The sequence below is a fragment of the Tigriopus californicus genome, chromosome 4, assembly GCF_007210705.1.
Source record: "Tigriopus californicus strain San Diego chromosome 4, Tcal_SD_v2.1, whole genome shotgun sequence".
NCBI lineage: Eukaryota > Metazoa > Arthropoda > Copepoda > Harpacticoida > Harpacticidae > Tigriopus > Tigriopus californicus.
Window position 1 is genome coordinate 6219146 of NC_081443.1, and position 13154 is coordinate 6232299.

General features: G+C 44.6%; 1 protein-coding gene across 3 annotated transcripts in view; it reads left to right on the forward strand.

Moving 5' to 3' along the window:
- Window positions 1–13154, forward strand: part of LOC131879430 (zinc finger protein 609-like) — a 32228-nt gene that overhangs the window by 4901 nt on the left and 14173 nt on the right. The window contains exons 1-2 of one of the 3 annotated variants that reach the window (XM_059225756.1): window positions 4681–4704; window positions 5276–6349. In XM_059225756.1, the coding sequence (XP_059081739.1) occupies window positions 5441–6349 (909 nt within the window). In that variant the 5' untranslated portion in view covers window positions 4681–4704; window positions 5276–5440. Of the gene's footprint in view, window positions 1–4680; window positions 4705–4767; window positions 5051–5275; window positions 6350–13154 lie in introns of those variants that run through there. The other 2 variants (XM_059225755.1, XM_059225754.1) reach the window with 2 other exon arrangements.

A 13154-nucleotide genomic window follows, 5' to 3' on the forward strand; every position in this document is an offset into this window, starting at 1 on the left:
CTAGTGGGGCTTCGTGAATGCATGTCTGTGATGTGCCAAGAAAACTATCCCACTGGTAATGGTATTGCGGTATTCAGAAGTACTTCACTTTTGGTGGTTTGCAGTACTGGAGCGTTCGTTAGTGGCTCGAAGGAATGTAATACGTTCGACAGAGAGGAGTCTCCTCTGTCAACTTGATTTAAAGCAAAACAACACAGGACTCACTTGGAGGTATATTGAGACGATGGTTGTGCATGAAAGGAACCTCTTTTGCTAGTTTTTCCTTCAGTGGTAGCATGAACATGCTTTGACACCAAATATGGTTGAAGTTATTGTAATAGAACCTAAGTAAGTTTCTGAGTGGTAAGATGCAATCTCACGAAGCCTTCATGTTCATTTTATCCTTTTGAAATTGTTTGAACTCTTACACATGAATATGCTTTGGAGAACCTAAAGATCCCTCCATTTCGTGAAATCGCCATTTTTAGTAACAACATAAATATCTCATGCGAATGTTTTGTGAAGGAAAGGAAATTCTGAGTTCGTCTTTCCCTTTGCTCCCTTTGCTTGACTCGGCCTCGTCTTGTTGAATCATGGGATTAAAAGGGGAAAGGGAAGGGCGCATGCTGTAGACTGCTCGAAAAAAGGGAGACGGAAAATGGAAAATGATTCACTTTGTCTTTCTTTCAAAGTGCCCTTGTGCTTGAAACAGGTCTTGCTTTACCAACCAAAAGTGAGCACATTTGCCATCCTCTGCATTCTACCGACTGAAGGATGAGAAAAGTGGCAAACTAGAAGAGACAAGTCTCTTAAGCTTTTTGAAATGTCAGTCCTTGAAAATGACCGAGCCTCTACTCCACCTAGCAATAATCGGTCATGTTTTACACGATTCAATGAAGCAATCTATAACTTAATTTCCTCTTTTCTTTCTTTCCTGCTCAGGTAGCGTTGTTTCAATTGCAGTTTCGAACCAATAGATGGATTGTCCATCATTGTATCGCCTTTTGTTGTACTTGCGGTGAGCTGTATCGTTTTCTATTGACAGAAGGTCTCGGTGGCAGACACACATTACAAGTAATTTCAGCGCTTTGCTCCTTGCACGTGCTTATTTACTCGCTTTTCTTTCTTAGCTCCACTCTTACGGACTATTCTATTTTTCACTCTGGTGTTTTGTACCCTCGCCGTTCGCTCTGCGTTACGTCGTACCGCACACAATGTTCGTTCGTTCGTTCGTTCTGCTTCTACTCAATCCCCTCTCCTTTTCGTTGTCGTGCGTGTATTCCCGTTGGCTGGCCAAAGGATAATCTTTTATTCCTCGGGTAGCATACACACAGGGAATGCATGTTTAGTGTGCTCCAACCGACTCTGCTACTGACATGTACTATTCCTGGCTTGATCTCTTGGTACACTTTTATTAGAGTAGTACGGTTATTTGAGCGTTCGAGCAATAGATCACATTCTAAAGAGCCATTGATGATTGACAGATATTGTTTGCCGTGTGGCAAAAGCAGCATCGGGCAATTAGAGAACCTATTTCGGAATTGGTGATTAATGCTAATTTCATGGTAATGAAGTTCAAAAGAAGCATACCTCACTCACTCACTCATTCATCCAATCAATCAATGATGAGGTAGCTGTGTTTTAGCAAGACAAGGGTTTTCTTTGAAGGAGTACAAAGCTGGAGATTAAGCTCATCTCACCGGATGGATACTCCTGTATTTCTATATTGGACTCCACTTAACACCCTAGTTTTCTTGTCTCTGTTTTCATTTTTCTCGCTCTTCCAATCAGTCCCTTGATGCCCCATCATTTCCTGTCAGAGCCTATTTGGCGGTTCTTCATTTCCAAATCATTTCAACAAGAAATCGAACCAAACCCTTTCAACACGCACCGAAAAAAGCGAGTGCGAGGGGTAGATAGATTGATAAAGAGAAAGACAGAGAGATAGCGAGAGAGGCTTACAAAAATGCCATACCATTGTTTTGGTTCTCACTTGTCATGTTGGCATTAACAGCGTGATCCAACAGTCGTCGTCGACGAGTTCCAATAGGACTCGACCAGAGCTCCGACCTACTCGTATTCACTGTGTGTATCTGGAAGTACATTCTTCAAGCAAGAAAAATCCCTTTCCATGCCTCGGATATCAAAATCTTGTTCAAAACGAGTACTTCAATGCCGTACAATTACTTGAAACTGAGGCTACATGAGTTGATTGTTTGGTTAGTTTTGTGCATCATCACTTCATAACCAGAAGGGCCTGTTTGAACGCTAGGGGATGCTTTGAGAGATGAGAGAATTCAGATTTATTCGGCTGATTACCAATCTTATTAGAGCCATATACCACCACACTCATCGTGGTGCGAGTGAGCGTTTACGATCCCTTGTGGGTTACTTCCTCTCTTTCCCTCACATTCTCTCTCTCTCTCTCTCTCTCTCTCTCCCTCGCTATGTATGCGATGCTCCCCCTTTCAATGAGACCCCTATTCACATGCAGTGGTAGGTTTTTTTTCATCTGCGAGCGAGGATGGCAGGCGGAGAAAACGGTGTCTATTTGGGCCCTGTATGGTTCAGAAGAAGATGAAGCCGTAAATCTTCCTTAGCTTTTCTTGAATATAGTGAGCCAATGCCAAGGCATTTACAGAAATACTTTTTTTACCTTTGCCCACGAAGATGATGGTATTCGTTAACAAAATTGAAGTCGACTCTTGATATCTGCTACTTATTGAATTGAAGAGTCACTCGGTCGGGAAGAAGCCAAAGAGCAAAATCCCTTTTGATTGAGAGCTGCTATCTTAATGCAGTTAAGAAGTTAAGCCGACAGCGTGTCGGCAGTTTTTGAATAAATCCGACAGGATATCTCTTTCTTCTCACATGACCAGAGAGAGAAGCAGGAAACAGAGTGGTTTGAAGCCAAGTCATAAGAGCAATGTCGATGGAAACATTGTACACTACTTGGCGAGAACGTTAGCTTTGTTCTGTGGCATTGTTCTCTTCGCACGTTGTACCCACGTTACGCCTTATTAAGGGAGTGAGAGAAGGCTGCGATGAGCCAAGGATCGTCACTGCAGCAACATATTGCCGAGAAAGGGTTAGTTATCATGGAAGCAATTAACTTGTAAGATATCACATTACAACGCTGAGCTTGGCAAAGACGGCTGAGTGAAAATGAGAGTCTTGGGCCGACACTGAATCATTTGCGCCCGCGGCTGACTTCCCTAGCTTCACCCGGGAAAACGCAACGAGTCAATGTGAAATTCGGAATAACGCGCTTTATCAAGCCGTGTTTGTCCCAAGTGAATGCATGAACCCGACTGGCTGACTCAATAAAATCCAAAGAACGCTAGAAAAAAGGAAATTGGACAAAGGGCAAGGGGGTTATCAAGTGAGGGGAAATTGGATACACGTGGAGATTCAATAATGCTCTTGATGATTAGATACAGATTGCAGGAACAAATCAAAGCGCTTGTATGAGACAAAAAATGAATAGCTAGGGGTTTGAGGTGAGAGATGATATCTGTTGTCAGGACGTCAATGGATGTCAACCACCGTTGAGAGTGAGCTTGAAATTCAATTACTGTCCTGGAATGGGAGGGATTTTCGAAAAGAAGTTTCAAATCACTTCCTCTTGAAGGCCTGTGGTGTGAAAAGCCCTGAAAAGTGCCCTCAGTGGTATGTGTGTGTGTGTGTGTGAGTGTCAGTGTGGAGGAGGAGTAGGAGTTTTGGTGGTGTTGGTCCGAGTATGCCTCTTGGAGACAGAAAGAGCAAGATAGAGAGAGTCTCTGTGTATATGTGTGTGTGTGTGTAAGTGTGGGGTTCAACTCCTAACTGGAACAGTGCATGAAGTGGGGCAAGAAGAGAGGATGGTGGTGTGCTTCTTGTGTTCCTCGTCTCTTTCTTCTTCTTCTTCTCCGTCATTGTCGACGTCGGCAGTGTTCTCTACGTCTTTTCGATTCCTTGGCGCTCTATTCCTCGTTCTCGTGGTCGTCGTTCTCCTTAGTTTGGCCTCGTCTCCGTTTCTCTAGCTAGCATGTCTTCTGCTTTTCTGCTTTTTGCTCAAATGCAATGTGGAAGTGTTCTCCTTTCATTCCCTCATCTTGCATGGCCCCACTTCCCCACTCGTTCTCCGGCTTGTACTTCTTCTTCATCGCCGTCGTCGTCGTTGTCGTCGTCTGAGCCGTTTCCCTCATGCTTTCTAGCAGTCCCTCTGACTCCAGACGAAACTTCTTTTGGGGAAAAGGAACTATTTCCAACAAAGTCTACTTATGTTATGGGTCTTCTGCTTATGCAGGAGGAATGGTAAAAGCAAAAGGGACCAACAGCAGCCTTACTTTTCATAAAGAAACGAGTGGAGTGGGACGAGGATCTCGCCAAGAGTGAAGTCTTTCCATTTCTATTTACATTGCTTTGTTGCACAACCCGTCCAATAAAGATTAGCTCTCCCTGTGAAAACATATTTCAACGCTTTTTGTTGCTCTCGAAGCACAAGTTCGTGTTCCTGCATTGGATGTTTGTGGGGGAACTCGAGATCATGCTGCTTGCCTCTACTGAATGTCAGTCAAACACCCGTACAAAATGTGGCCAGGAATGAACATCGAACAAGCAAGTCAGCACACAAGCGAGTACGAGCTAGCAAGTACCAAAAAGAGCGAGCGAACGAACGTATGGACATAGAAGTAGAGGAAGCAGCAAAGACGAAAAGCACACATGGGGTTACGATACTTGATGGTAACGTGATGAGAGGAGCTCAGTCAGCTTTATCGGCAATTCTCTTAAAGCATGTTATGTCGACGAGTGGCTCTTCATCCATGATTGTGCCAAATGTCCGCCGAGAGTGGTTAAAGAAACATTCAGCAATTTCGTCTTTCGCACCAAGAGCAAAGCAGAACTTGATCGTGTGAAAAGATTTCCCCTCCTTTTCAATCGAGGGTTTTATGTGATCATGGAGCGAGAAAATAGTTTCTAGTTGACGCTTTTGTGAGGATCGCATCTGCTGCAAAAGAATTTGCTGGCCACTCCTGTCATATTTGGCCAGACCAATTGACCCTGTTTAGGAATTTCTGAGCCTCTCATAGTACGTACAGTGGTTGGCCATAGTCGGATGTTAGTCCCTTTCAATAAGTCTGAAGTCTCACATTGTTGAGCTCTTCTGTGCTGATGCACAACGTCACTGATTCAATGATTCGCAGAGTCGCTCACTCCCTCTCTCGTTCAATCATGCACTCACACACTAGTCTTTGTGGCGGGGTAATCATTGTTGGATAATGAAACGATCATTTGCTTCTTTTTTTATTTGCAGAGCTTCTCGTTCTATTCGAGGAGAGCATTTCGGTTACTTGGCTCGAGACTGGACTCATTTTTCCCTTCTGATGAGTGTCATTGACACTTCGAACCCCACTCCTTCACCGTGGAGGTCGTTTTTGCCACCGAAACAGTCTCAACCTCTCCGAGGCTGTTTGTACCAATGCAAAAGGCTTCAGTTGTAAAGCAGAGTGCGAGTTCGGACCGCTCTCAAACAAAGATTGGGACAGCTGCCAACGGCGGAAAGAGTAAGGACGACAATTTTGACCTTGAAGAGAACGACAACTGGCCAGAGGTAGATTTGGGGAACCTCATCATTGGACTTGATGCCGACATTGACAAGGCCAACACACGAGCCCTGTCGCCTTCCACAAGTACTAGGACGTCTTCACCCTCAGCGGCCATGTCTGTCTCTAAAACAAAAGCAATTATGGGCTCACAGACTGTGACTGAATCGGTCGTGGGCAATGGTGCCACACCACCAACCTCGTCTGGACCTGGAGGGAGCACATCTAGCTCATCAGGAACAACATCGAGTGATAAAAGTTTAAAAGTGAAAATCAAGAGAACCAAACCAAGTAGTGGCTCCTCGAGGCACCCAGAAGGTAACCTTGAAGTAGTGCAATCCAATAATAGTAACAACAGTGACTTGCCCCAAAACGGTGTTGAACCTAATAATAAAACCGTGTCTGGCAAAAGTGATGTGGGGAAAACTTCGGGTAGCTCTACTCCTCTCAATGCTGCCGATGTGATATCCGCTGTGACCACTGCGGTTGCCCGTCAGCATCAGTCAAGCTCGTCATCGACGAACAAAAATGTGATAGGCAAAGTGAAGTTGACTAGTGGTCCCATGGCGGGTAATACATTGACCTTGTCCAAGAGTGGAGCCAATGGATCTCCCAATCAACCGCAAAACGGAAAGATTTCCAATGGGAGTGCTGGTGCCTCGTTTAACCCTCGTGCCAACGGGTCCTTGTCACCGACGTCTTTCTCTTCCTCCAGCTCCATGGTCAATGGACCCTCAGGAGCTAATGGGAATCAAAACGGCCCACCTCCCAACAAAAAACAGAAGGTAAGCATGTCCGACCAATTACTGCCTATGAGCTTTCGAGCCGGCCAATATTTAAGCTAGCAAATGTTATCAATGTGTTTTTCACAAGCACGGCCTAGTTGACACCTTCAATTCTGTCTAAGGTGAACAACACCAAAATCTTTTGGTTCAAAGCACAAAGCGAGTGCCTTTTTTTCTCCATCTTATTTCATTGCCAGCCCCGACGCAGCAAAGGAGACCTTCAGTCGCTTCTATGCTCAATTCACTCAATTCCTTCTCTCATCTTCACGGTGGTCTTCTGTTTCTCTCATTCTCGTCAGAGTCATCGCTCTCAGTTTTTTCTCCACTCATTTTTTGCTGGAGAAGGTTGTCGGCGAAGATGGCGGTGCCACGAGTACGGCTCTAAAGACAGCAGCAGCAGCAGTGACAACAACAACAATAACAACAACAAAGTCTTCGTTGTACACGAAGACGAACGACTACATTGAGACGATGGCCCTGAGCCAGAGTCCATGCATGGGCAGAGGCTTTATGGGTAAACTGTGCTTTGGCTAGGGTTGCCTTGCGCTAGGAATGTGTCTTGGATAGAATCACGCACAAGTATCAAAGAAGGGTTAACGAATGAGTTTAAGCAGACCCACGTCCTTTTATTCCCTATGCAATGCTTTCTTACTGACCAGCTACAAAACGGACTCGAGTAAGGTTCGGCTGGACAAAGAAGCTCACCAGCCTTTTACGGTTTGAAGAGAAAAGGGGAGAAGGAGAAGACGAGTGGTAAGAATTTGGACGTGGTCTCCAATTTCCTTTTGCAAGGCGATAGAACGAGATTCATGCCATGACGAGGGGAATGGAGTTGGAGTGGTTGTGGTAGTGAACCTGCGTTCCCATTATCGAAAAAAGCGTTTCTTCTTAAAGTTCCCCTCTTCTTTTTCTCAAATGGGCAGTGTTTTTTTTACCAATGGTGTGAAAAAGAATGAGAAATATAGACCACCCTAAATATAGCAAGTTTGATGAATGTGAGACGTTGAATGTTTGAACGAGAGTCTGTCTGAACCATAATGAGGGTCACAACAGAGCGGTCCTTGACAGATGTTTGCCTTGGGAAGATTAACGAGCTTCTTTTATTTTGGAAGCATTTGATTGACTTCCAGGGTTCTGAGTTCAATCGGTCAATTTCAAAGAAGCCCGTTCTTCCGCCACTGTTCAGAACGTGGGCTTTTGTCCCTACGAGTAATTGTCAGTGGGTTACCAAACTATAGTGTGATCCTCCAGGGGGTTTGCTGGACCTGTCAATTGTTGGCTGGCAATCATTTCACTTTTGTTTGCATGTCATCGGACGATAGGATTAACGGCATTCCTTGAGTTTACGGTCGCTTAACTTGGCGAGCTGAGCATTGATAAACAAGAATTCTCCTTTTCACTTTGAGCATTCTCATTTGCTAAGCTTACCAAATACTGAACTGGCTTTGTCTAGAGGTCTCGTTCAGGTTTGGGTGTCACTCGAATTCAAGCAAAACGTTGAGAACATTAATCAAGAGATCATTACCGATCTCCAAGATTTCTGTTTAAGCCGTAGGATTGAAATTCCCAATTGCATGGTTGGTGCTAACCAGTTTAGATGGGAAAATTCACCAGAGCCATTGGAATCGTGGCCACGATCTTGGACATTTTATGGCCTCTCTTACATGACAAACTTGAAAAGCCTCTCCAGATTCTCCCTCCCTCTCTTTCTCTCACTCTGGCCCTTGAAAGAGTCAGTCGGTGTATCCTCCGTGCGCTAGATCCAAGTGCTAAAGCCAACACCACTGCGGGAAACATGAATAGCCTCTCCAGCTAGAACATCAACAACAACACATTCACTCTGAAGCATTGACGTGGCCTTGATGATCAGTTGGTGCGCAGTGTAAAAGAGACTACGATTAACTTGAACAGAGGAACGTATTGCCATCCAATTTTGTTGGTTCAAGTTTCTCTCCCCTTTTGCTTCCGAAGAACGGAGGCATTTAATCATTTCCTTGTCGCTTTTTGTCTAACCAGTGTGCACTCTGGGAAAGTCAACCACTGCACCAGAAAACCCGAGGTTAATTACTCTCGCTTTGTTGTGGTAGCAATACATTGGAGGAACTATCAAGTTCTCATCGAACCGTTGCTTCCAACATCTCTTCGAAATGACACAATAGCATGAGTGATAGACAATCTCTTACTCGGTATCTCGAGGCATCTTAATTGATGAACAATATTTGCGACGACTCGACACATCTTTTTCGACTTTTTCACACAAGAAGTTCAACTTATCGTGACCAAAGTAGGAAAGAGCTTAATTACATGCAACTTTGACAGCATGTCATTAAAGCAATGGACGGGCCAACGAGAAACGAACTTACAGAATGCAATGTGAAGGGAAAGAGGGTGTGTGTGTGTGTGTGCATGTGTGCGTGTGTGTGAGAGAGAAAGAGAGAGAGAGAGAGAAGGAGCAGAGAGGTGAAGAGAAGTGGAGAAGTAAACGGAAAAGGGAAACGACGATAGGAGAGCCAGATAGAACTGGAGCGAATGAGGAAAGGGAACGACGCCGACAACATCTGGTCTAACCTAGGGTAGAGAGAAAAGTCAGCAAATCATTTCCAGCTTAATTCGAGTAGGGGAGCATTAAGATTTTATTGACTAGGGCAGGAAGTCTTTATTAGAACACCAATTGACCTCACCAAATGAAGTGAGAAAGAGCTTAGACTTTCTTGGGGTATGCGGGACGGTTGGCTCTCATCAAACGGATCGTATCCTCTGTCGCTGTCTCGTGTCTGTGACGTCCCTGAATTGAATTTCACAAAGTGTGCATTCAGGCAGAACAAGTAGCAGCTCACTGGAAGTTATTTTACCACTTAAGTGTCCAGATCCGACCAACAATCTGTTCTCGATTCAAGTCTTAACTAGAGTTCTCCCCTCGCCCTGCCACTCCTTTTCGACCCTTGCTGTTCCATGGACCATGTTCTCAGGTCGTTCCAGTGGACGTCTGTGGGGAAGACCCAACCAAATGGAGGGAAGGAAACTTTTCTGAAGTTTGCCCCCTGCTTTCCTGGTCTCTTTCTCTCTCTTCTCTCTCTCTCTCTCTCTCTCTCGTTTTGGTGCGTACGGCGTGGTGGAATTGGGTCTCCAACCCAAGACTTGCTTGCTTGCTTCCGCCAGAGCCTTTGTCCATTGTGCCCTCAAGTCTGAATTGCTTCTTCGGTCCTACAAGTTAAACTTACAATTTCGTTTTCGCCCATCATTTCTCTTTCACTATTATTCAATGCACTTTTTGCGGCCATGCTTGTGAACATTCAAAAGAATACCCGAGATGGATCCCCCAGATTTGATGATACTTTAAACTCATGGGCAAATAGATTTCAACCAAATTGCCCCATGCTCAATTGCGTTTACCTAAGGGACATCCATGAAATTGGCTAGAGACGAGGCATGCTTAACTATGAAGAAGTGCCAAACCGATTGATAATGCCGAGACCCATTCTTGATTGATATGCATGCTGGTATCTAAGTTTCTCTCTTTCTGTTAAGATAGACAATTTGCCACTTTTTGCCATCAACAACAACAGCAACAACATTTGCTAATGGGGCACTTCTGAGCTTTGTAGCTCGTATCATGGATGACTTGCCCCTAAGATTATGATTGAGTGCAACGACGGAACTGGGCTCTTCTAAGATTTTTATCCATCCATCTAGAGCACTCACTAGTGGTGCATGGTGTTCCGTTCAAGTATACTTCACTGAGGCTTGAAACTCGCTATCAGCAAACGCCATTTGATAGCCTTGAATGGACTGCATGCACCAGTATATATCGCTTAGTCTGTACAAGACTTCAAGTCTCTACAACGAATTCTAGTCCTAGTACTCCAATGTTATCGAGGGAAGGGTCCACAGCCGTTTTACGTCTATCCATTTCTCCAGCCCTTGCTTGGAGCGTCTGGCAAGTGTGGCACTGCTGCTTGCTTCTGTATGGTCTGCTGAGCACGAAACGAGAGAGAAAAAGAGAGAGAGAGACTCCAAGAACTGCCCTTCAGATGGCTGTCGCCCAAGCTCTGACTTCCCCCCCCCCCCCCCTTCACCCGTCTGCTCTTTGCATTCTGAATGAAAATTTATGACTTCAGTCGTAGCAGCACTAACGCCGAATGTGAGTGAGTCTCCTATGTATATGTAACACAGACCTACTAGCACTACTTTGAACAGTATTTCGTCTGTTCCTAACTTTGTACGGAGTATCTGTGGCCAACTCTGGGGTCGATTTTTCTGCGATAGCCAAGTTTTAGTACGAGCCACGGTGCGTGTAGCCCTCTTTTGCCCTCCTTGACGAAATGAGGCACATACGTGTGTATAAGCACTATGCGTGCGTGATGGTGTGTAGTATGTGTGTATGTGCCGCGATCGGGGCTACAAAAAGTGTGAGACAACTAACTAGAGGGAAAACGAAAGAGATCGGTAAATCTTTGATTGTTGTTCACTTACCACAGATTTGTGTCGACGAATCTTGTTAAAAGAAAAGTTTTCCATCGCGTGGATGGAACAATGAAGTCCTTTTCCTCAGAACATGCGTGCACGCCAACGAGCAAGTGCGATTGATGATGAACTTTACGTCGTGGATTAGTAGTGCCTTCCTCGTAACAGAGAATATAACTTACAAATTGCACTGCCTGTGTTTGCTTTGATATGAAAACCATACTCCTCTTGTCATGGCTACAGAAAGTTCCAATAGGAGATCGGAAAGAAGTACGCAAATCGTGCTCCACAGATAGCAAACAGAACTTCCCTTGTTCACGTTGTCATGGTCTCGCTTGGGTGGATAATAAGAGTTATTGTTATTGTAGGAACTGATGAGAGTAATTGTTCCACCAAATGATATCGGCCTTATCTCCACGTCAGCTTATCAAGCCAGCCAATCTTTTTTGTATTGGTCGCCTTCATGAGAGTCTCCATCCACTTTATTTGGAAGCGGTGGCTTCATGCGGTTATATCAGTGTGCATGCCCTTGTTGATAGTTTGTTGTCCCACACGTTGAATGGCAGCAGTCATCAGTTGATTTGACTCTGTAAGACTCAGAGACCCAGGCTACCTCGAGGGTACCAACCAGGTTCTACGACGAATTCTGAATGTGTGTGTCTCGTATGTAGATGAAATGCTTCATCCTGCAGATTGTACAAGTATGTGAGTATACTGCAGAGTCGATGAGCGTTCTCCACAATGCAAATGAGGGCTTATTTGTAATGTCAGTTAAGTAAACAAGGCAACATCCATGGTCTGCTTGTATCCTGGAGGGAGTTGTTTCGCGAAGGTCTGAAGGTCAATTGAACAAAGACAAACAGGCGTGGTGGCGAGCAATGGAAACTCTTTTGACGGTGCACACTCGCTCTTCACTTCCTGAATGAGTTGTCATGATACTAGTCTACAATCTGCAATTGCTCTTCGACAAGCAAATTAAGAACTGCCATTGCTACTGCGCTCGGGAATTGCATCACAGCCTAAGCAAAAGAAGGTGACGGAGCCAAATTTTCTCACGCAATACCGTTCCTTTTGCGCTAGTGCCAAGGTACCTCTATTCGAAACTATTGGTTTTTTTTTCTCGAGGGCGAGAAATCAGAGTTTTTTGGGGGGGGTTGGGGTTGGGGTAGCACATAATACAAATGTGGCAGGCTATTTGTTCGTCAGACTGAAAATTCTGTGTAATGAGCGATGAGGGGAAGAATGAATCTTTTTCTTGGCTATATAAATTGAAGACTGTCAGGCATTTGAAATCAAGGTACTTCTCATTTTATCGGAAGAAGAATCGGCAAATTGGAGACCATCCTCCTTTTTGCACGGCAAGAACGGAATGGTAGTCGGAATTGGCTGTGTGGCCGGCGTAAAATGTCACACTCATTTATCACTCCTCTCTCCTCGTTTTCCTTCTTTTTTCGTTCTTTCTTTCTCCATCTCTCACTCGTTTCCCTCTCTCTGTTCTCTGCGCCCCCCCCCGCCCTTCTCCCCTCATCTTCCTTGGATCGGTCTCTTCTCCGACTGTTCCACCAACGACGTTTAACTAGTTCTCTTGCCACCGAACTCCCATACACATTGCACACACACATTGGACAAGTATTTCGCTCAATGTCTTCCCCTGTGCATTGGACTGACTACGAGAGATAAAACATGTTGAAAAGAAAAAGACAAATGGAAAATGGTCTCGGCATTCAACTTTTAATCAGATTGGAACCGAACCGAGCGCCAAGATTTAGAATAAAGTCGGGCTAGCTTATACATTTACCAGACCTCTAAAAATACTTAAATGTTGATGAAGTTGTCTGATATGACTGACCATACCTTGTAGAGCCTTTATCAAGCATGAAATTGATGTGCTATTTACAGGATTGATCGGTGTGAAAATGACGTACGTTCGTGTTGTCAGCTCGAGAACGTACAAAAAAAGTTTGACCCCATGCATTCTGATTTCATAATCGTTTAATAGGCAAAGAACTCTGATTAGTCTCATCAATGAGAAAAAGACCTGCAATGCCTAATACGCAATTACAAAGTGACTCAAAGAGCCTTCTTTTGAGGGTGAACTTTGCATCATTGTCCATCGTTTGGAGTTCTAATTTTGATGCACTGTCCTCTTTGTTTCCAAGCCAACCTTATCGGTGGGTTAATCCTTCTCTAGGGTGTTAATCACCAAGGCGCAAGTGGTTGTGGTGATCTTGCCAACAGCTGTACGTAGGTTCTTGGGATTCTTGTCCAAAGTAATGGTGACGGGCTTCTCATCGAATACATGGTTGGTTGGTTGAATGACTGGTTGAATGACTGACTGGCT